This window comes from Nycticebus coucang, chromosome 3 (genome assembly GCF_027406575.1).
Source record: "Nycticebus coucang isolate mNycCou1 chromosome 3, mNycCou1.pri, whole genome shotgun sequence".
In the NCBI taxonomy this organism is placed as follows: domain Eukaryota; kingdom Metazoa; phylum Chordata; class Mammalia; order Primates; family Lorisidae; genus Nycticebus; species Nycticebus coucang.
The window spans coordinates 108,588,239-108,612,923 of NC_069782.1; the positions used below are offsets into that span (position 1 = coordinate 108,588,239).

General features: G+C 36.9%; 1 protein-coding gene across 1 annotated transcript in view; it reads right to left on the reverse strand.

The window, feature by feature from the left end:
- Positions 1 to 24,685, reverse strand: part of PHYHIPL (phytanoyl-CoA 2-hydroxylase interacting protein like) — an 81,941-nt gene that overhangs the window by 11,310 nt on the left and 45,946 nt on the right. The window contains exon 2 of the mRNA XM_053583879.1: positions 265 to 461. Coding sequence (XP_053439854.1) covers positions 265 to 461 — 197 coding nt within the window. The remainder of the gene's footprint in view (positions 1 to 264; positions 462 to 24,685) is intronic.

The following is a 24,685-nucleotide window of genomic DNA, read 5'->3' on the forward strand; positions in this document are numbered from 1 at the left end:
CTCCTGTTAGTTTTTATGTCTGTATGACAATCATCCTTTTACTTTTTGAAAATTATCTTTTAACAAATAAGCATGGGATTTCATTTGCTTACAAAATTTATTAGAAGGACAGGGTTTTTAAATCACATTTAATTTTTATGTCTGTTCTTCCCAATGTCAAGTACATCATATTAACTTATTAATAGAACACTGTTCTTTCAAAATGTCTTCATACTTGGAAAGTTTTTAAGATGCAAATTAATATGAGTATTTGTTAGATTTTACCTTGTGTTTAAATTTATTGGAGTTCTTGTTCTCTTTCTTATTGAGGTCAATGAAATAGTGTGTAATACGATCCTTTGATTTTGAATCCATTTCCCATGAAATCTTGAATGAGTCACATGTAATATTACTTATTTTGATGTTATGTGGTACAGGAAGTTCTTCCATTTCTGCTATGCCACTGTCTTGTGACTTGTTCCCTGTAAGAAAACAACGCACAGAAAGTTAGATTCTAGTTAACCTATTTTCCCAGTTTGTAAGGTCTTTAGCTGTGTACTTATTTCTAAACTCACTTCATTAGTAAATCTGAGATTTCATTTCATTCAGGAAGTGATTTAAATATTAATGATAATAAATAATGTTTATAAGGTCATTATTACCAATAAAAGCAGAGATAACATAATTCTTACCATTTCTACATTTCCAATTTATTTTTCTAATTTCTGCTTTCACAGAGACAGGAAAGAAAACACTGATGTCCATCTTTCTAACCTATGACAGATTAACCATAAATAATTAGGTTCCCTCTGAAAAGCCTCAAGAGACCATTTTTTTTCCTACATGCTCTAAAGTATTACCAAGTGTTTTAAGTCAGATGTCTTTATGGAAGTATTGATAATGAAGGGGTTCAGTCAAGTAAGGAAACATTTCTTTAAAAGTCTATAAAAATTATCCCTTATCTTTCATTCTGGAAACATTATATACAGAAATAGCATGTAATGGTTATACTAATATACAAATAAAATTTAATACTATTCATTAACAAGTTACTATGTCAAAGATTACTCAAGAAATCTTTTACTTGTGGTATCTTGATAGGTTTAATTTTGAGTGCTAAAACAAACAGAAAAAGCTAAAAGAAAAAAGGCAACTGCCATGTTGGTTGATACTAAAATCTTGAAATGATCTGATACCTGGTTACTTTAACAACAATCTCTATATTTCCATTCAGAAAAAATACCAGCAATTTGGCTAATGGTATACCAGAGGACATGACAGGTGACAGGACAAAAAGAGTTGCAATTTGTTTTGTATTTAGAAAAGACATACTGGAATTAAATTTTAATCCACTTCTTTCTACGTTCCCTTTTCCCAAGCCAACATAATGTTTAAAGCCCCCAAGAGGGAAAAGAATAAATAAAATTTTTATTAATGTGGCAAAATGATAGGGCATAAATCAGCTACATAACTTTTTCATTAATAGAACGAAAGAGCAAATCTTGACTAACAAAAATATTAAAAGCAACATGGGGCGGCGCCTGTGGCTCAAGGAGTAGGGCGCCGGTCCCATATGCCGTAAGTGGCGGGTTCAAACCCAGCCCTGGCCAAAAACCACACCTCCCCCCCCCCCAAAAAAAAGCAACACCAATGAATGTTGCCTTGTTGCAATACCTTCCATTTTCAGGTTAGATTGTTCTCCCTTTTCCTATACTTTCAACCCTATCATCAATATAAAACTTTTAACAATTCCCACCTTTATTAAACCTTTAAGCCATGTTGTTGCATCTCAAGCTGTGTTGTGGCCAGAGGAACCCAATGACAATCAAAATTAACTTCAAAATAATCTATGTTCTTTGTTTTTATTTCTGGAACAACAGTTTAAAAAGTCATTCTTTCTTCAGAACCCAGTTTCTCCGTATTCCCTTTCCACAAAATTTCTAAAAAAATCACTTCTCCTCCTCACTTTCCTTCCATCTGGTTTTACAGAATTCCTAAATTGCTTCTGGCCTAAAGCTTTTCAGAAGTCTAAGGCAGGGAAGAAATCAAGGGAAATCCTTTTAATTCTCTTGGCAAAAGGAAAGGCAACAAACACTGAAACATTAGTAATTAGTAATTTTTGTTCTATTTTGAAGCTTACATTCAATATATTGTTCTGATTTTAGTTATCTTTAAATATCAGTAATATTAATGAACAACTTTGTAGACTTTAACATTAGAAATTTCTACAGAACTCATCTGCATCATAGCTAGGTCTATATAATTTCACAACTGAGTGAAAACATAATTAAAATTATTATTTAGGTTCATGTAGAAGAAAATAAAGCTATTTTCCATTTGAGCCAAATTAATGAATTTTCCACTATTGTTATCTTATTCAATCTTAAAGTCATAAATGATTATTTCGTAGAATTTAATACTTTGTTTTATACATTTTTTTCTTCTAACTGTTAAAATTTGAGAAAAAGTTACCTGTATTAAAATGTGAAAACTTTTGCTCAAATCAAATTTTTCCCATTGGGAAAAATACAAAGCTCAAATTCATAAAGGATTTGTTATATTAAGAATCTTTAGGCTTGGTGCCTGTAGCTCAGCAGTTAGGGGCACCAACCATATACACTGAGGCAGGCAGGTTCAAACCCAACCTGGGCCTACTAAACAACAATGACAACTGCAACAAAAAATAGTCCAGCATTGTGGCAGGTGCCTGTAGTCCCAGCTACTTGGTAGGCTGAGGCAAGAGAATCATGTAAGCCCAAGGGTTGAGGTTGCTGTGAGGTTTGACGCCATCACACTTTACTGAGAGCAACATGATGAGTCTCAAAAAAAAAAAAAAAAAGAATCTCTCTTTACAAACTACTCATCATTATCCCAGTTTTAACAAAGACACTACATTAACCTTTATGCAACTTTCGTTCATAGGTAATGTAACTAATAAACTTCATTTAAACAAATGTTATGAGTTTGCACGTAACTTCTTTATACTTTGTGAATCAATTTTAAAAAGATTCAGGTTAATATGAGGTCACACAGTTTGCTTTGGTATGGTTAAAGTTTGAATAACTGTAGTTTGTGTACTTCACTCAGGAAGTGTCCCATATACCCATGCAATATACCTGTTGGGTGGGAATTTATCCAACCCATTTGCCTTCTCCTCCCTACTTGAATTTGAGTTTTTCTGTGACATGAGCATACAGTTGTTAATCTATAAGTTTTAAGTTAGTACTGAATATACATGATGCTTGTTTTTCCATTCTTATGAGATATACTTAATTCGTTTAGGAGAATGTTCTCCAGAGCCAATTCCAGAGAATGTTCTCCAAATTGCTACAAAAGATAAAAAATCTAATCTGCATCTTTTTATGGCTGAATCCATGGTGTACATATACCATGATTATGATTTATTAATCCACGCAAGTGTTGGAGGGCACTTGGGTTGTTTCCACATCTTTGCCTTTGTGAATTGTGCTGCCATAAACATTCTAGCACAAATGTCTTTATGGTACAATGACCTTTTTCCTTTTGGGTAGATACCTAGTAATGGGATTGCAGGATCAAACGGGAGGCCTACTTTTAGTTCTTTGAAAAATCACTTTACTTCTTTCCATAAAGGCTGTACTAGTTTGTAGTCCCATCAACAGTACCGGAGTGTTCCCTTCTGTCCTCACCCATGCCAGTGTCTGTTGCTTTGGAACTTTGTGACGTGGGCCATTCTCACTGGGGTTACGTGGTATCTCAAAGTGATTTTGATTTGCATTTCTCTGATGATTAGGGACAATGAGAATTTTTTCATGAATTTTTTGGCCATTTGTCTGTCCTCATGAGAAAAGTTTAGTCCTTTGTCAGATCTGTAGCAGGCAAATATCTTCTCCCATTCTGAAAGTTATCTCTTTGCTTTATTATGTCCTTATTGTTACAACAACTTTTTAACTTCATTAGATCTAATTTATTTATTTTTGTTGTTGCTGTGATTGCCAGTGGGGTCTTTTTCATAAATTCTTTCCCTAGGCTGATAAGATTAGGAGTTCTGGCTGGGTACAGTGGCTTACTCCTGTAATCCTAGTGTTCTGGCAAGCTGAGGTGGGTGGATTGCCTCAGGTCAGGTGGTATTTGAGACCAGCCTCAGGTCAGGTAGTGTTTGAGATCATCTCAGGTCAGGTGGTGTTTGAACTGGAGACCTCCATCTCTACTAAAAAAGAAAAATTTGCTGGGCATTGTGGCGGGCACCTGCAGTCCCAGCTAACTCGGAGGCTGAGGCAAGAGGACCTCTCAAAATTAGGAGTTTCAGGTTGTTATGGGCTATGGCACCATGGCACTCTGCCCAGGGCACAGAGTAAGACTGTTTCTAAAAAAAAAAAAAGTTCTTCCCACATATTTTTCTAGGATTTTTATAGTTTCATGTCTTATATTTAAGTTTTTATCCATCATGACTTAAGTTCTGTTAAGTGGTGAGAGGTGTGCGTTCAATTTTAGTCTTTTACATGTGACTAACTCATTATCCCAACACCATTTATTGAATATGGATTCTTCCCCCAGTGTATGCTTTTGTTTGCTTTATCAAATTTCAGATGGAAAAATGAAGCTGGTTTCTTCTCTAGACTCTTTGTTCTGTTCCATAGATCTATGTCTTTCTTTTTATGCCAATACTATGCTGTTTTGATCACTATAGACTTGCAGTACCTGAAGTCTTAAATTGATACCTCCATATTTGTTCTTATTTTGTAGAATTATGTTGTCTATACAGAGTTTTTTCTGGTTCTGACAAAACATAGAACTATTTTTTTAAGATCTTTAATGTATGATGTTGGTATTTTAATGCAGATTGCATTAAATTTGTAGGTTGCTTTGGGCAGTATAGACATTTTTACAATGTTCATTCTTCCAAGCCATGGGCATGGTAAGTTCTTCCATCTGTTAACATACTCCGCTGTTCCTTTTCTCAGTGTTTCCGAGTTCTCTATAGAGATCTTTCACATCTTTTGTTGAACATATTCCAAGGTATTTAATTTTCTTTGATGCTACTATGAAGGGTACTATATCTTTGATTTGATTCTCTACAGTCAGCTGTTGCTGGCAGATATCAAGGCTACTAATTTATGGACATTAATTTTACATCCTGAGATGTTCCTGTATTTCTCAGTCACTTCCAGGAGTCTCAAGGCTGAGTCCTTGGGGTTGTCTAAGATTATATCATCAGCAAAGAGCAATAGCTTGACCACCTCTGTCCCCATTACAATACCCCTGGTAGCCTTCTCTTGTCTGATTGCACTGGCTATGCCTTCCAGTACTATGTTGAATAGTAGGGGTGATAGTGGACATTCATGTTTGGTTCCAGTTCTAAGTGGAAATGATTCTGGTTATTATCCATTATGATGTTAGCTGTGAGCTTGTCAAAAATGGCTTCTATCAGTTTAAGAAATGTTCCATTTGTGCCAATTCTCTCCAGTGTTGTTATCAAAAAGGATACTGCATTTTGTCAAATGCTTTTTCTGCATTTATTGAGAGGATCACATGGTCTTTGTTTTTACTTCTGTTTATGTGGTGAATTACATTTATGGATTTGCATAAGTTGAACCAGCCTTGCATCCTTAGGATAAAGTCTACCTACCTGGTTGTGATGAATTATGTTTTGATATGTAACTGAATTCTCTTTGCTAAAATTTACTGAGTATTTTTGTGTCACTATTAATTAATGATATTGGTCTATAGTTTTCTTTTTTTTGTTGTGTCTTTTCCTCGTTTTGGTATCAGGTGATATTGGCTTCATGGTGGGAGCTGGGAGGATTCCTTCCTTCTCATTGTTTTAGAATAGATTCTGTAATATAGGTACAGACTTTTTTAAGGTTTTCTATGAAACCATCTGGTCCAGGACTTTTTTTGTTGGAAGCTTTTTTATTGTTTTTTGAATTTTGGTGCTTGTTACTGGTCTGATTAAGAGTTCCATTTCTTCTTGGTTAAGTCTACAGCACAGTGTGATTCTAGGAATTAATCCATTTTCTACACACTTTCAAATTTCTGGGCATAGAGATTTTTGTAGTATTCAATGATGATATTTTGTATTTTTGTGGTATCTGTTATTTCCCCCTTTTCATATCTGATTGAACTTATTTTTCTGTTTCTAGTTAATCTGGCCAAGGGTTTATTAATTTTTTTATCTCTTCAAAGAGCCAACTTCTGTTCTGTTCATCTCTGTTAATCTTCTGAATGGTTCTTTGTGTCTTTGATTTCATGTAATTCTTATGTGATTTTGTTTAGTACTAGATGACTCAATTTAAAGCATCTCCTAGATGTATTCTAATTAGCCTCATCAAAGTTAAAATAAAAAAAAAATTTTACACAATTCCATGCATAAACAGTATCTGACCTGTAAGGGTTAATCAATTAGATCAACAGCTGATTTCTCAGCAAAAACTTTTCAAGCCAGGTGAGAGTGGGCACCTGTCTTCAATCTTCTCAAAAAGAACAATTGCAAACCTAGGATTCTATATCTTGAAAAAATAAGTTTCATATTGCATGGAGAAATCAAATATTTTCCTGACATGCAAACTTTGAAGAAATTTGTTGCTACCAGACCTGGACTGTAGGAAGTTTTCAGAACTGTAGTATACACAAACTAATGCAATTATCTCCCTGCAAAGAAAAAGTACCTAGTAAAATAAGGACAAAGCCTACCTATCATAATGCTCCAATTAATAAAAAAAAGCCACAGAATTCCTCACACAGGACAACAAAAATATACCCTTCTTACCAATGCTTTCAATTAATGTGAATGGCTTAAACTCCCCACTAAAGAGACATAAGCTTGCTGATTGGATAAAAAATCTTTCAAGGCAAGTATGTTCTGTCCTTAGGAAACACATCTAACCCCTAAGGAGAAATCAAGACTCAGAATGAAGTGCTGGAATACAATATTTCATGCTAGTGGAAACGAAAAGAAAGCCAGAGTTGCAATATTCACAGCAGACATCATTAACTTTAAAGCAACAAAAGTAAAGAAAGACAATGATGGACGTTTTATATTGATGAAGCAAAAAATTCAACAAGAAGACATATCAATCCTAAATATTTATGTACCCAACTCAGGCACTCCCAAATTTATAAAATAAATTGTACTTGATCTAAACAAAATGACAACTAACAATACTATAATAGTTGGGGACTTCAATACCTCACTGACAGAACTAGATAGATCAGACGTCCTCAAACTTTTTAAATGGGGTCAATTCACTGTCCCTCAGACTGTTGGAGAGCCGGACTATAGTTAAAAAAAAAAACCAAAAAAACTATGAACAAATTCCTATGCACACTGTACATATCTTATTTTGAAGTAAAAAGCAAAATGGGAACATATACAATTCACACCGTTTCATGTGACCCGCAGGCTGCAGTTTGAGAACCCCTGAGATAGATCCTACAAATAGAAATTAAACAAAGAAACTCTGGACTTAAACTTGACATTAGAACACCTGCGCATAACAGACATCTATTAGAACATTTCACCCCAATACTACTAAATATGCATTCTTCTCATCTGGTCATGGATAATTTTCTAAGAGTGATTACATCCAAGGTCACAAAAGAAGCCTCAACAAATTTTTTAAATTTGAAATTATACCAAGTATCTTTACAGACCACAGTGGAATAAAAGTAGAAATCAATTCCAACAGAAACACTCATCCCCACAGAATGTTATGGAAACTAAACAATGTATTGCCAGGTCAAGTAGGAGCTAAAGAAGGAAATCATCTGATTCCTTGAACAAAATGACAATGAAGCCACAAGTTATCAAAACCTGAGGGATACTGCAAAAGTAGTCCTAAAAGGGAAATTAATCTCATTAAAAACCCCAAAATCAGAAAGAGTGAAAAACAACCACCTAATGAATGATCTTAAGGAACTGGAAAAGGAAGTGCAACCCAATCCCAATCCCAGAAGGAAAAGCAGTTATTTTTTAAGGATACTTACCAGAAGATACGCTTTATCCTTCATATCCAGGTACTCAGGTATGCTGCCAGCATTAACTTTGGAATAAAACTTATATACTCTTTTCACTCATTGTTACTTTCCAATTGACCGTCCAAACAAAAATTTTCTAACATTATAACATTACGTTGAAATCAGACCAGGAAGTACCAGTGCCATAACTCTGAGCCATCCAGTTATCTGAACTAAGGATTTTTAGTAAATTACCTGTTCTTGTTTTTAAACAAATTGGGCCTACATATTTGTATTTTTCTAATTTTTGTTGTGCTTGAAGTTTATACAATTTTGGGTGCTCTATTTGAGAAAAACAATACAAGATTATAGATACAAAATCAAGTATCAAGAACAAGTAAAACTGACATCCCTTCATTAGTTTTCTAGTAAATTCACCTATCTTGTTGTATAAGATATCATTATCCCCATTTTTAAGGTGAATAACTTGAGTATAGATAATTTCAGTCATCTCCTCTAGATGATAGAACTAACAGAAGCAAAGATACCTATTCGAAAGACCTGATTTTAAAGTTCATAGAAAATAGAATAATGGGGGTAGAATAAAATGTGGCCTATACAGGTACTAACAGTATCAAAGAGTTTTGAAAGAAAAGCTACCTATAGACCCTGTAGCTATCAGGAAAGGCTTTTAGGAAGCCAAAGCAATACAATTAGGAATAAATTGTTCGAGTGTCTAATACATTACAAATGAAAGGTATTATTTACATAGTTTGATATTTATGTTCTATAATGTGGTATGCAAAAATGAAATACTCATAAATGTTTCCTACAATAAAATTGTCTTTAGTTACACAAGCAGGAATTAAAATGAGGGTAAATAGTCTCTATAGGTAAAAATTCATGAAGCTGGTTTATGTTATGCCCCAAACTGTTCTACCTGTAATTTAAGTCAGACAAAATTATGCTAAGCCAGATATATTTGTAGGTTCAGAATTTATTTTCATTTTGATATAGATAATCACCACTATTTCAGAGACAGATGTTTTAGATTTGCTAATTGGTGTTCATTATTTTATGACATTAATGTAATTTATATGTCAATTAATTTTCTACTTACTATATTGATACTTTTTCAAGATTACTAAGTATACTTGGTGAACAAAAATCAGAATTAATTAGAGAAAGAGAATGAGGGAAAAAATTTGAATTGACATCAATAATGGATAGACAGCATTTTCCCAAAGGTAGATTGAGATTTATGCAATAATTTCATTTCAAATGTATATCTTCCTCAGAGTTTCTATTTAACTACAAGCTATTAAACATGAAATACCAGTCTTCACTTAAGTCACATAACAATAAAAAAGGGACAAATAAACGAAAAAAGAAGAGAAATAAAATTATGCAAACAACTTGTGTATGTCCTATAATAGTGGAAAAGAGGAGTGGTAAAATCATGCCAGATCCTAAGTTTCACACCATTTTTTTGTGCTGAATTCCTAATAACTAAGAAAATGAAAATAGATATGCATCTTGTCCTCTCTTATTTTTATCCACTCCTGAGCATCCTCATTAGGGATTTATGCCTCTTTGCCATAATTTAAAATGGCAAAAGGCATAACGCATAGTCAACTATTAGGTAAAGTTGATCAGTTCTGCTTTTTAGAATTTAAGTTCTCTCAAATCAAGAATAACAAAACATCATTGAAAAGAATAGAAGACCTTGACAAGTCACCTCAATTTAAAGAACATGAGTTCAAGAGAAGTTAAGTGACTTAGCTAAGGGATGCATAAAATGTCAGTGAGACAACTTGGACCAGATACAAACTTCTCTTTTCCTACTCCACCAAACCAAGGCAGTGGAAGTTACTTCAGAGAGTATCTAATGCAGGTAAGTTCTCCTCTTTTATATATTAAAAAAAAAAAAAAAGAATGAAAGCTAGTTAGGTAATTTGCCCCAAACAATACAAATAGTTCTAAGACAAGTGTAGTAGTTAGAAACCTACACTTTAATGCTAGGCCTCTTGGATTACAGATTTGGCTTTTATATCAGTTATTTGACATTGGGCAAGTCATATAAATCTCTTTGTACTTTATTTCTTCATCTGTTAAAATGGGGATAATAATAATAGTACTTAATTCTTAAACTTTATAAGAATTAAAAATGATATGAAACATCCAAAATACTTCCTAGCCAGTATTTACTCAATAATTGTTTCTGTTATTAAAAGGCCTTGATTCAACACTATATTTAAATATCACTTACTGTGCGTAACTTAGAAACTTTTGTACCTTGACTTTCCCAGATAGTGGGAAACTATCCTGGTGTCTAAGCTAGATCCTGGTGTCTAAAATTGGTATGTAGAATTTTTTTTAAATTCTCTGAAATTGTTTCTTTTATTACAAATTTTTGTTTAACTTTAGAAAAATTGTTCTATTTTATATGTCATCATCTTCAAAAGGCTTTTTCTACTTTATTTGCTGAATAGTTTTAATATTCTTTAAGTAGTGAAGCAAGTGAAAAACAAGTTACCTTATCTTTGAAACATGTTTAACAAAATGTCTTCCTTTTATCATTTCCATTGCTGTACTGGCTTTTATAAGGATAGGTCATGAAAAAAATCCCTGTTTTACTATTTTTTTAGCTCACATGTATATATTTTGAATAACTGCAGATTAGATACTGATTAAGTTTTACTTTTTCATCTACTGCTCATTTACTAGTGCTTTAGTTCAATGTTAGGGGCACTAATCAAATCCATTTTTAAAATGATTAGATAATTCCACTTGGAATTTAACACTGGATATGGCTAAGAGAGATAAGCCTATAAATAGGAGTGTGAAGCATTAATCTTTGCTGCTTCTTATGTCAGTAAGCCAAAATTTTGTGTTTCTTCTGTGAAATTGAGAATCAATGCTATATATATAGATTCAGGATTTCAGAGATAAAAATTTTTGTTGGTTTTTCATAAAAGCTCAAGACTCAAATCCATGACTTTGGTAAATAAACTTCATTCATATTCTTTCAAATATTGGTGTCTTGTGCTTCAGAGTCTAAAGTTACAGGACAGTCACATTCCCCTGATTTAGACCACACAGGTTGCCATTACAGATAAGAAAAGTTCTCATTAATTATGATGCCAGACTATTCCTTATGAAACTATTTTGCTAATAGTGTCACAGTTGATTTCTATGTTCTTCATTTTGTAACTCCTAATCCTTGGAGTAATGAGAAGCTGTAACAAATTGTTGGTAGTAGGAGGTTTCCTATTCCTGCAGCTGATTAAATAAATTCAGTCCATTGTTGGTGAAGAATAAAATAATATCTCATAAAACTTTCTTGAAAAGTAAATTGGAATTCTCATACTAAAGAATTACTATTACATGTATTTAAAACAAACCCAGGAACTATAGTCACAGAATAATTAGAGAATTTAAGACCCAATACTAGAGCGAAATGCTATTAGCTTAGTATGATACCATTTGGATACTATGGTTAATTAGGGAAATATGTTTTTATAAAAATTTTTATTAACAATTTGGATGTAAAATGACTGTGAAATGTGCAGATAATTAGGAGGTGCTGCAAGCATAAATGTAAGAGAGAAATAATTCAGAAAGAGGGAATTAGGTAGGTACACAGACAAGAAGCAATAAAAAGTAACAAATTATATTGTGTAGAAATAAAAAGCAGAGGCCTGTGGAAAGAAATAACATATCAAGCAAGGTAGAAAATTGTAAGGTTAAATGAGACCTCTCAAAGACAGGAAATTGGATGTGATCTGAAAAGTAATTTGGTTAAAAAAAATGAAGAATATATTTGGAAGAGAAGCATGAAATGATTTAAAGATTGTTTATACTCAAACATCACATCAAAATTAGGAAATTATAGCTCTCTCAGCATGTATAGATTTATGCAAAAATACTTGTACATATCTGGACACTAATGAATGTCAGCAAGTTGGGGGAATTTCAAGAGAAAAAAAAGCTGAAGATTACTGGAAGCATTGACATTCTGTCGTGAATTAGAAAAGTTATATATTGTAGGCGGAGACAAGATAGATGACTGAAGCCAGCTTTCCACAGAGGCTCCCATCCAGAAGGAGAGCTAAAGAACAGAAATTTAGCAAGTAACATGGTGGATTAGAGCTGTGCCAAGAGAGAAGATTGAGGAATGCGTATCAACCCTGCTGAGGTAGCTGCGACCCCAGGAATACAAACAAAAGGTACAAAATCCATTGCCAAGCGGAAGGGAGTCCCCTCCCCCATGAGAACGGTTCGGAGTACTCCATAAACAAATGAGCCAAGTTCAAAAGTCCTCCAATTATATCCCACGGGAGAGACCCTCTAAAAACTGGACCTACTTCCCCTACTAGGGTGCCATGGCGCTCTCCTGCCAGGCATAAAACTGTATATATTCTCTACCTGCAATTCTGAGCTCCCAGCACTCCCCTCCACTCTCACTCTGAGGTCTGGAAGCCTGTCCCCAGACAGGGTGCAGGGGGCAGGGTGACCCAGATTCTTGGGTATTATCTCGAGAGGTGTGGACAGGGCATGGACTGCTGCTGGCCAGTGCTGATTCTGTGGCATGGGAGTGAGGAGAGGATGGTCAGCTGAGAGGGAACCACGCCAGAGTGGCGGTGCCCTGAGGTGCAGAGCAGCAGCCATTTTGGCAACAATAGAGCTCACCCCTGGATATTCTGGAGTCACATCCCATGTCTCTCTGGGCAAACAGAGGAGGTTGGGCATCTTCTCAAGTGGCAGCCACTGGCAGAAAAGATCTGGGATGGAAACGCAGGCCCATGAGTAAAGGGTTTCCCTGAGGCGGTACTGGCCTGGGTGGAGTGAGGGGACTAGAAAATGTATGCGCAGAGCCGGCAGATTCCCAGGGCGGGAATGACCCAGAGGACCGCTTTACTGAGCCTAAGACGCACCCAGCCCTCAGGGGATCATCAGCCTGGACAAAGGAGGGCAGGAGGCTAGAACTGACAGCTAACTGAGCTGCGAATACAAACTACCGGGCAGCAACAAAGACAGGGCCTGAGGAACAGGTTCTGTGAACTCAAAACAGCTTCTCTTCTGCAGGGGAATTTAGCTGGGACAGAAACAAATTCCACAAAATTGTTCTGATCTGTCAGTAACATTAATCAGGGGCAGGGCTGGAACTAAGTGAACAGCTCCAGCCTCCATCAAGTGCCCGAAGTTGTCAGGGCTCACCTCCCACTGCTGGATAGAGGCAGAGAGCAGCAGCATGCCTGAGGAGACATAGATATCCCTGTGATTCAGGCGGGTGCAAACCCCTGGAATATCTGCTCATTGGAGGCAACTGGGTCACAGCCCTGCGGGGCTATCAGTGACTGGGTGTGACAGAGGTGGAAGATGGGGAAGGAGGCATCAACCTTTCCAGACTAATCTATTTGCTGGGTGGGTCCTCTTGACCTCACGGAGCACCGGAGCAAATCATTATTTGAATTGAGTTGTCAGCAGACCCCTGCGATCTAGTTGCCAGAGACCTTTTAAATGCTCCCACCTGAGACAGGTGCTGACTGAGACAACTGATTTGGACCTCTTGAACTGGGCCGATCACCTGAGGACTATCCAAGTGGTACCCTGGGTATGTGGCTATAGGAAGGTTTGATTTTCCTTTTCCAATTGTTGCCTGTGGGGGGCAGGGTGACTTAATTGCTAGTATTTCTCCACAGCTGAGACTTCAACCCAGAGTAACTGATTCACTAGGGTTGGACAGAGAACAGCCAAAAACAAGACAGAGCCCCACCACACCAAGCAGGTCCCCAGTTTCTCAGGCCGTAGCACTGTACGGATTCTTGGCAAAGCTCGAGGGGAAAAGGTACAGACACCAGTCCCAGCTTTTGGACAAAGGGCTGGTTAATCACTACTCCTGGAGCTCTGAATCCAACTTTTCTTTATCCAGTCATCTAGTCAAATGATGTAAAATAATCAGGGGCGAAATCAGTGGGAAAACTCCGGTAACGTGAATAACCAGAGTAGATCAACCCCCCACAAGGAAAGATATGGCAGACGTAACCGAAGATCCCATTCATAAACAGAAGGCCGAGATGTCAGAAATTGAGTTCAGAGGTTGGATTGCAAACAAGACTAATAGAATAGAGGAAAAGTGGAAATTGGAAATTCGAGGAGAAATTCAAAAGTTGTCTCGAGAATTCAATGAATTTAAAGACAAGATCACTAAAGATTTTGACACATTGAAGCAAGAATTTGCAGCCCTAGGAGCACAGCCATTTGGAATTCTTATGTGCCATAAGCTCCCGGCTGGTGAATAAAGTCCTTCGTCTTATAAACGTGGTGTTTGGGTGCTATTTCTCTCCGTTGTGCCTTGTCTTCCTACAAGACATGGCTACAGATTGATGTGATAGTTCAACTTGCAAAGTTAGAAAAGAATCATCACTCCTGTTCCCTGACTAGTTTGCAAAGTTCCTCATTCAAGAATATTCTGGTGGGGTGGAGACAAGATGGCTGACTGAAGCCAGCTTCCCACAGAGGCTCCCGTCCACAAGGAGAATAAAAGGACAGAAATTTAACACATAACCTGGCAGATTAGAGCTGTGCCAAGAAAGACTGAAGAACACACATCAACCCTGGGGAGGCGACCTGCAACCCCAAGGATACAAACAAAAGGTACAAAATCCATCACCAAGTGAACAGGAGTCCCCTCCCCCATGAGAATGGCTAGGAGTACCCCATAAACAAATGAGCAGAGTTCAAAAGTCCTCCCATTATACTCCATGGGAGAGACTCTCTAAAAAATGGACCTACTTCCCCTACTAGGGTGCCATGGCGCTCTCTTGCCAGGCATAAAACTGTATAAAACTGTATATATTCTCTACCTGCAATTCTGAGCTCCTAGAACTCCCCTCCACTCTCACTCTGAGGTCTGGAGGCCTATCCCCCAGGAATCCAGATCCTTGGGTGATTTTGTGAGGGGTGTGGACAGGGCCTGGACTGCAGCTGGTCAGTGATGATTCTGTGGCAAGGGAGTGAAGAGAGGACGGTCAGCTGAGAGGGAACTAGGCCGGAGCGGCGGTGCCCCGAGGCACAGAGCAGCAGCCGTTTTGGGCAAGAATAGGGTTCACCCCCGGATATTCTGGAGTCATACCCCTGTCTCTCTGGGCAACCAGAGGAGGCCGAGCATCTTCTCAGGTGGCAACCACCTGCGGAACAGATCTGGGACAGAAACGCAGGCCCGTGAGTAAAGGGTTTGCCTGAGGAGGTACTGGCCTGGGTGGAGTGCGGGGACTAAAAAAATGCATGCGCAGTGCTGGCTGACTCCCAGGGTGGGGCTGACCTACAAGACCGCTACTGAGCCTAAGATGCACCCAGCACCCAGGGGATCATCAGCATAGACAAAGGAGGGCAGGAGGCAAGAACTAACAGTTAACCATGCTGCGAATACAAACCTAAGGTAACAAAGATGGGGCCTGAGGCGCAGGTTCTGTGAACTCAAAACAGCTTCTCTTCTGCAGGGGAATTTAGCCAGGACAGAAATAAATTACGCAAAGTTGTTGTTCTGCTCTGTCAGTAACATCAACGGGGGGGGGGGGCTGGAACTGAGTGAACACCGCCAGCCTCCATCAAGCCACACCTCCCCCTGCTGGATAGTGGCAGAGAGCAGCAGCCCAGCTGAGGAGACATAGATTTCCTTGTGATTAGGCAGGTGCAAACTCATGGAGTATCTGCTCATTGGAGGCAACTGGTTCTCAGCCCTGTGGGGTTATCAGTGACTGGGTGTGACAGAGATGCAAGGTGGGGAAGGAGGCATCAACCTTAACAGACTAATCTATTCGCTGGGTGGGTCCTCCTGACCTCAGAAAGCACTGGAGCAAGTCATATTTGAGTTGTCAGCAGACCCCTGCTATCCAGTTGCCAGAGACCTTTTAAACACTTCTACCTGAGACAGTTGCTGACTGAGACAATTGATTTGGACCCTTTGAACTGAGCCAATCACCTGAGGACTTTCGAAGTGGTGCCCTGGGTGTGTGGTTGTAGGAAGGTTTGATTTTCCTTTTCCAATTGTTGCCTGTGGGGAGCGGGGTGACTTAATTGCTGGTATTTCTGCACAGCTGAGACTCCAACCCAGAGTAACTGTTTCACTAGGGTTGGACAGAGACCAGCTGAAAACAAGACAAGAGCCACTTAGCCCCACCACACCAAACTGGTCCCCAGTTTCTCAGGCCGTAACACTGTACGGGTCCTCGGAAAAGCTCCAGAGGAAAAGTCAAACGGTGTAAATAATCCTGTGGCGGAATCAGCAAAAGAACTCTGGTAACATGAATAACCAGAGTAGATCAACCTCTCCAAGGAAAGATATGGCAGATATAACTGAAGATCCCATTCATAAACAGATGGCTGAGATGTCAAAAATCGAATTCAGAATTTGGATTGCAAACAAGATTAATAGAATGGAGAAAAAGTTGGAATTAGAAATACGAGGAGCAATTCAAAAGTTGGAATTTAGAAATTCGATGAGAAATTCAGAAGTTGTCCCAAGAATTCAACAAATTTAGACAAAATCACCAAAGATTTTGACACATTGAAGCAAGAATTTGCAGTCCTCACAGATCTGAAAAATACAATAGAATCCCTCAGTAACACAGTGAAGCAAGAAGAAGAAAGGATTTCTGACAGTGAAGACAAAGCTTTTGAACGCTCCCAAACTCTCAAAGAGAAAGAGAAACAGAGAGCAAAAACCGATCATTCTCTCAGAGAGCTCTGGGATAATTCGAAGCCCCAGCACAACTCAACCCAAATAAGACATCCCTCAGGCACAACATAATTAACTTCACTAAAGTTAATATAAAGGAGAAAATTCTGAAAGCAGCCAGATGTAAGAAAACCATAACCTACAAAGGGAAGAATATTAGAATGACTGCAGATCTCTCTGCAGAAATCATTCCAGACAGAAGAGGGTGGTCATCGATTTCTACATCTCCTAAAACAAAATAACTTTCAACCCAAGATCCTGTATCCAGCCAAATTGAGTTTCATTTATGATGAAGGAATTAAATACTTTGATGACATTCACATGTTGAAGAAATTTGCCATGACCAAACCAGCTCTTCAGGATATTCTCAGACCTATCCTCCATAATGACCAGCCAATCATCTACCACAAAAGTAAACTCACTCAGAAACTTTTGATCAAACTCCAACTTGCACAGTGGCGAAAGGCTTAAAAATGTCTGGACTTTCGAAAAACTCGATACCCAAAATTTTACCAGGCTTATCAATATTCTCTATTAATGTGAATGGCTTAAACTGTCCTCTAAAGAGGCACAAGTTGGCTGACGGGATACAAAAACTCAGGCCAGATATCTGCTGCATACAAGAATCACATCTTACCTTAAAAGATAAATATAGACTCAGGGTAAAAGAATGGTTGTCCATATTTCAGCAAATGGAAATCAGAATAAAGCAGGTGTTGCAATTTTATTTTCAGATACAGTAGGCTTTAAACCAACAAAAGGAAGGAAGGATGATAATGGTCACTTCATATTTGTTAAGGGTAATACTCAATATGATGAGGTTTCAATTATTAATATTTATACACCCAACCCGAATACGCCTCAATTCAAAAGAGAAACTCTAACAGACATGAGCAACTTGATTTCCTCCAGCTCCCTATTAGTCGGAGATTTCAACAGTGTTGGATTGATCCTCCAATAAGAAGCTGAACAAAGAAATTTTAGATTTAAACCTAACCATCCAACATTTGGATTTAGCAGACATCTACAGAGCATTTCATCCCAATAAAACTGAATACACATACTTCTCATCAGCCCATGGAATATACCCCAAATCAATCACATCTTAGGTCACAAGTATAACCTCAGTAAATTTAAAGGAATAGAAATTATTCCTTGCATCTTCTCGGACCACCATGGAATAAAAGTTGAACTGAGTAACAACAGGAATCTGTATACTCATACAAAAACATGGAAGTTAAATAACCTTATGATGAATGATAGCTGGATCATAGATGAGATTAAGAAGTAAATTGCCAAATTTTTGGAACAAAACGACAATGAAGGCACGAATTATCAGAACCTCTGGGATACCACAAAGGCAGTCCTAAGAGGGAAATTTATAGCACTGCAAGCATTCCTCAAGAAAACGGAAAGAGAGGAAGTTAAAAACTTAATGGGACATCTCAAGCAACTGGAAAAGGAAGAACATTCCAACCCCAAACCCAGTAGAAGAAAAGAAATAACCAAAATTAGAGCAGAATTAAATGAAATTGAAAACAAAAGAATTACACAACAGATCAATAAATCAAAAAGTTGGTTTTTTGAAAAGGTCAATAAAATAGATATATCCTTGGCTAACCTAACCAGGAAAAAAAGTAAAATCTCTAATTCCACCAATCTGAAATGGCAAAGATGAAATAACAACAGACTCCTCAGAAATTCAAAAAATCCTTAATGAATATTACAAGAAACATTATTCTCAGAAATATGAAAATCTGAAGGAAACTGACCAATACTTGGAAGCACATCACTTTCCAAGACTTAGCCAGAATCAAGCAGAAAGGTTGAACAGGCCTATATCAAGTTCTGAAATAGCATCAACCATACAAAATCTCCCTAAAAAGCAAAGCCCGGGAACAGATGGCTTCATGTCAGAATTCTACCAAACCTTTAAAGAGGAACTAGTACCTATATTACTCAACTTGTTCCAAACTATAGAAAAAGAAGGAAGACTACCCAATGCGTTCTATGAACCAAACATCACCCTGATCCCCAAACCAGGAAAAGACCCAACCAGAAAAGAAAATTATAGACCAATATCACTAATGAATGTAGATGCAAAAATATTCAACAAGATCCTAACAAACAGAATCCAGCAATACATCAAACATATTATACATCATGACCATGTCGGTTTTATCCCAGGGGCTCAAGGCTGGTTCAATATACATAAATCTGTAAATATAATTCAGCACATAAACAAATTAAAAAACAAAGACCACATGATTCTCTCAATTGATGCAGAAAAAGCTTTTGATAATATCCAGGATTCCTTCATGATCAGAACACTTAAGAAAATTGCTATAGATGGGACATTTCTTAAACTGATAGAGGGCATCTAAAGCAAACCCACAGCCAATATCCTATTGAATGGAGTTAAATTGAAATCATTTCCACTCAGATCAGAAACCAGGCAAGGTTGCCCATTGTCTCCACTGCTCTTCAACATTGTAATGGAAGTTTTACCCATTGCAATTAGGGAAGAAAAGGTGATAAAAGGTATCCTTATAGGGTCAGAAGAGGCCAAACTTTTGCTCTTCGCAGATGATTGTGTATCTGGAAAACACCAGGGATTCTACTACAAAACTCTTAGAAGTGATCAAGGAATACTGTAGCATCTCAGGTTACAAAATCAACATTCATAAATTGGTAGCCTTTATATATACCAACAATAGTCAAGCTGAAAAAACAGTTAAGGACTCTATTCCATTCACAGTAGTGCCAAAGATGAAATATTTGGCGTTTATCTACCAAAGGACATAAAAGATCTCTATAAAGAGAACTATGAAACTCTAAGAAAAGAAATAGCTGAAGGATGGTGCCTGTGGCTCAGTGAGTAGTGCACCGGCCCCATATGCCGAGGGTGACGGGTTCAAACCCAGCCCTGGCCGAACTGCAACAAAAAAATAGCCGGGTGTAGTGGCGGGTGCCTGTAGTCCCAGCTCCTTGGGAGGCTGAGGCAAGAGAATCACGTAAGTTCAAGAGTTAGAGGTTGCTGTGAGCTGTGTGACGTCATGGCACTCTACCTGAGGATGGTACAGTGAGACTCTGTCCCTACAAAAAAAAAAAAAAAAAAAGAAAAGAAAAAGAAATAGCTGAAAATGTTAACAAATGGAAAAACATACCATGCTCATGGCTGGGAAGAATCAACATTGTTAAAATGTCCATATTACCCAAAGCAATATACAATTTTAATGCAATTCTATGGTCTTGAAAAAATAATACCTCATTTTATGTGGAATCAGAAAAAACCTTGAATAGCCAAGACATTACTCAGAAATAAAAGCACAGCAGGAGGAATCATGCTACCAGACCTCAGACTATACTATAAATTGACAGTGATCAAAACAGCGTGGTACTGGCACAAAAACTGAGAGGTAGATTATGGAACAGAACAGAGAACCAAGAGATGAACCCAGCTACTTACGGATATTTAATCTTTGACAAGCCAATTAAAAACATTCAGTGGGGAAAAGATTCCCTATTTAACAAATGGTGCTGGGTGAACTGGCTGGCTACTTGTAGAAGACTGAAATTGGACCAAGCACCTTTCACCATTAACTATGATAGACTCTCACTGGATTAAAGATTTAAACTTAAGACATAAAACTATAAAAATACTAGAAGAAAGTGCAGGGAAAACTCTTGAAGAAATCAGTCTGGGCGAATATTTTATGCAGAGGACCCCCCGGGCAATTGAAGCAGCATCAAAAATACACTACTGGGACCTGATCAAACTAAAAAGCTTCTGCACAGCCAAGAACAAAGTAAGTAAAGCAAGCAGACAGCCCTCAGAATGGAAGAAGATATTTGCAGTTTATGTTTCCGACAAAGGTTTAATAACTAGAATCCACAGAGAATTCAAAAGTATTAGCAAGAAAAGAACAAGTGAACCCATTGCAGGCTGGGCAAGGAACTTGAAGAGAAACTTCTCTGAAGAAGACAGGCTTATAGCCTACAGACACATGAAAAAATGCTCATTATCCTTAATCATCAGAGAAATGCAAATCAAAACTACTCTGACATATCATCTAACTCCAGTAAGATTAGCCCACCATCACAAAATCCCAAGACCAGAGATGTTGGCGTGGATGTGGAGAAAAGGGAACACTTCTATACTGCTGGTGGGAATGCAAATTAATACATTCCTTTTGGAAAGATGTTTGGAGAACACTTAGAGATCTAAAAATAGACCTGCCATTCAATCCTATAATTCCTCTACTAGGTATATACCCAGAAGACCAAAATCACATTATAACAAAATATCTGTACCAGAATTTTTATTGTAGCCCAATTCATAATTGCTAAATCATGGAAAAAGCCCAAGTGCCCATCGATCCACGAATGGATTAATAAATTGTGGTATATGTACACCATGTAATATTATGCAGCCTTAAAGAAAGATGGAGACTTTACCTCTTTCATGTTTGCATGGATGGAGCTGGAACATATTCTTCTTAGCAAAGTATCTCAAGAATGGAGGCAGAAGTATCCAATGTACTCAGCCCTACTATGAAACTAATTTATGACTTTCATATGAAAGCTATAACCCAGTTATAACCTAAGAATGTGGGGAAGGGAGAGAGGGAGGGGAGGGAAAGGAGGAGGATGGGTGGAGGGTGGGTGATTGGTGGGATCACACCTATGGTGCATCTTACAAGGGTACATGTGAAACTTAGTAAATGTAGAATATAAATGTCTTAACACAATAACTAAGAAAATGCCAGGAAAGCTATGTTAACTAGTGTGATGAAAACATGTGAAATGGTATATAAAACCAGTGTATGGTGCCCCATGATTACATTAATATACACAGCTATGATTTAATAATAAAAAAAGAAAAGTTATGTATTAATTAGAACAAAGAATGAATTAATAATTGCCTTTTATGATGTCAAATCATCTAACATTTATTGTTAAGTGCATGCCAGATGCTATATTAAATGTTTTACATGTCTGCATAACCTAATTTCATTTACCCTATGAGGAAGCACAGGCTTAGAGGATTAAGATTTACTCCATGCAGCATAGCTAGAATTCAAGTTCATGTCTGCCTGACGAATAGGCATACTCTTAGCCACTCTGTAATTAATAGTTGTGTATTCACACATGCATTACATACTAATGAGCATAGGAAATTAACTTGGGTATCAGCATAACAGAGGTATTGTAATTTGTGAAAAATATTCGGAACTATCCAAATAAAAGCAATTTACCTTATTGAAAATGCAACTCAAAAATTTGGATTGGCCTTTGGATTAGCTCAGAAATCTGACCATTACTTTGCTCCTTAACTGTGTTCTATTTCACATTTCCCTTTCTGTGTTGGTATTGCAATTCAGGCTTGTCTCTTCCTGACCAGTATCTACTCTTCTCTTTTGAGTACTGCCTTAATATGCAAGTCTATTTCCACCTCTCTTGCATAGAGTAGCATAATCTTTACTTTCTGTCATGCCCTTAATTCTATAGCTTATTTTCTATTTCAATACCCAAGGTATTTATCACCATCCCTAGCTTTTTTACTTCTGAAAGTTGAATATCTAAAATTGTAATCTGTAAAACACATATTCAAATGGATGAGAAACCACAAATAATGCATAGAAATAAAAATAGTAAAATAAAAAATAAAAACAATGACTGAGTTAATGATATCAGAAACATTAGCCCTCTTAATTATTTATTTTCCAAAGAATATGTACCTTGACATTAAGCAATTGATTTGAGCTTAACATAACTAATTGAATTGATTAGATGTTTTATATCATAGACAGATGAAATGCAAATTTTTTTTAGAGATGGCAGTCTAGCTCTAGGCTCAGCCTGGTCTTGAACTCATGAGCTCAGGCAATCCACCAACCTCGGCCTCCCTGAGTGCTAGGATTACAGGTATGAACTACCACACCCAGCCAGAAGTGTGCCAATTTAGAGATGAAGCATGACAATTTAGACCTACTAGGTATCAGCAGCTCTTTCCCTAAGTTATGATAATCAAAAATATCTCAAAAAAAAAAAATTTCCAAACATTGCAAAAGATTTCCTTGTGAGGGATAGAAGATCAAAATCAGCAAAGGTATATACTAACCTGCATTTTTTATTAGAAACTCGTTCAATTTAATTACAGATTTTAGGAGTTAACAGGTGATTAAGTAAAAGTCTAAGAAACAGTACCATGTGAAATTATACAATTTGAGTGTGAATTACCTATCATTAAGCTGTTCAATTAGATCGCAAGGATATTAAAGGCTCTGATTTGTTTTATGCTTTACACAAAACAAATTCTAAAACATCCAAGTTATTAATTTAGTTGATATTTACCACCAGCGTATTTTCCTGTACTGCCCTGATCAGCCATGTAACACAATGTTCAAAATAGAAACCCAACAAAAAAATAAGTGGGAGAGAAAATGATATGGTAATGAAAAAGTCCACGGACTTGAAGGAAAAACACACAATTCATAATTGTTTCTCTTCATTATCTATTCCTTAACTTTAGTCACATCATTTAGTCTTTCTCAGACTTACTTATCTATAAGGCAGTGCATTTGAATTATATCGATGGTTTTTAAATACTTGTCCTTTGAACCAATGCCAAGCCATAAAGAAGTTTTCATTAGCCTTCTGTTAAATGAGATAAACAGAGGAAATTTAGTGAGTCCTTCATGAAGTTAAATTTATTCAATTTTAAAGAACTCTTTTTTATTCTGAGATCAAATATTTCTATATTTGATATTAAATATTTCTTTAATTACATTGTAATTATAACAGAATATCGTTTTTTTGCTTTTCATAAAAAAAGATTCTCATGTCTATTGAATAAAAAGCTTGAGAAATATTGACTAGATCTATAAAACCATAATAAGAAAAAGGAATGTGTAAACCTGTAACATATAAATATTAACTCTACTTTTATCTGCTAACATTATAATAAACTATGTAAGGGTAATCTGGTGAATGCTGCCAGAAAGAAGACAAGTTTAAAAAGCAAAAAGGATGATAAGAAAAAATGTCTCATAAAAAGGTACTGTTCTTAAAATTTATTAAAGAACTTTCAAGTAAGATGATACTTTTGAACATAGTATCAAACTAACCCCTCCATAAGACCTTGGCTAAGATAGATTTAAAAATTTAAATGAAGGAAAACTTACCTTTACTATAAAAATTATGTAAGAGTTCCATCAACATCACACACACTGAGCAATCTGGTATAATTTAATAAGTTCTCATTATAGAAATTTTAACTCCTCCTCCACAGAAAACCACATAATAACCACACAATAGGTAGCTGTTTTCCTTGTTGCTATCAATCATTTAGTAGGGACCACAGAATCATCTAATGGTAAAGAGGCTTATCTCTAAAATAGCAAGATTCTTCTCTGATATAGGAATCAGTAGTTCAAGGAATGAATCCAAATTTGGCTACATATTATAACTAGGGGAAGAATTCAGACCAGGCAGAATAGTAGAGTGAAGGCCAGGCACAGGGGCTCATGTCTGTTCCTAGCACTCTGAGAAGCTGAGGTGAGTGGATTGCCTGAGCTTACAAGTTTGAGACTGGCCTGAGCCAGTGAGAGACCTCATCTCTAAAAATAGCCAGGTGTTTGGTGGGCACCTGTAGTCCCAGCTACTTGGGAGGCTGAGGCAAGAGAATTGCTTACTCCCAAGAGTTTGAGTTTGCTCTGTGTTGCCACAGCACTTTACCGAGGACAACCCAGTGAGACATTGTCTAAAAAAGAAAAAGTAAAAAAAAGAATTGTAGAGGTGAAAAGCTGGCCTCTGATGAGCAGATTAACCAAACCAAGAGAATGAACTGGAATTAAGTTTCTTTGCTGAGATTGTCCATATCTCTGGTTCGTTCTTCTCTTCACATAGATTTTAGGTTAAGGTGAAATAAAATCAGACCAGCCTCAAATTTCTTAACAATTTTCAATGCCGGAGGACAAAGTAGCAATAGAGCAATATCTACAAAATTTTTAGGCAAAAATGTTA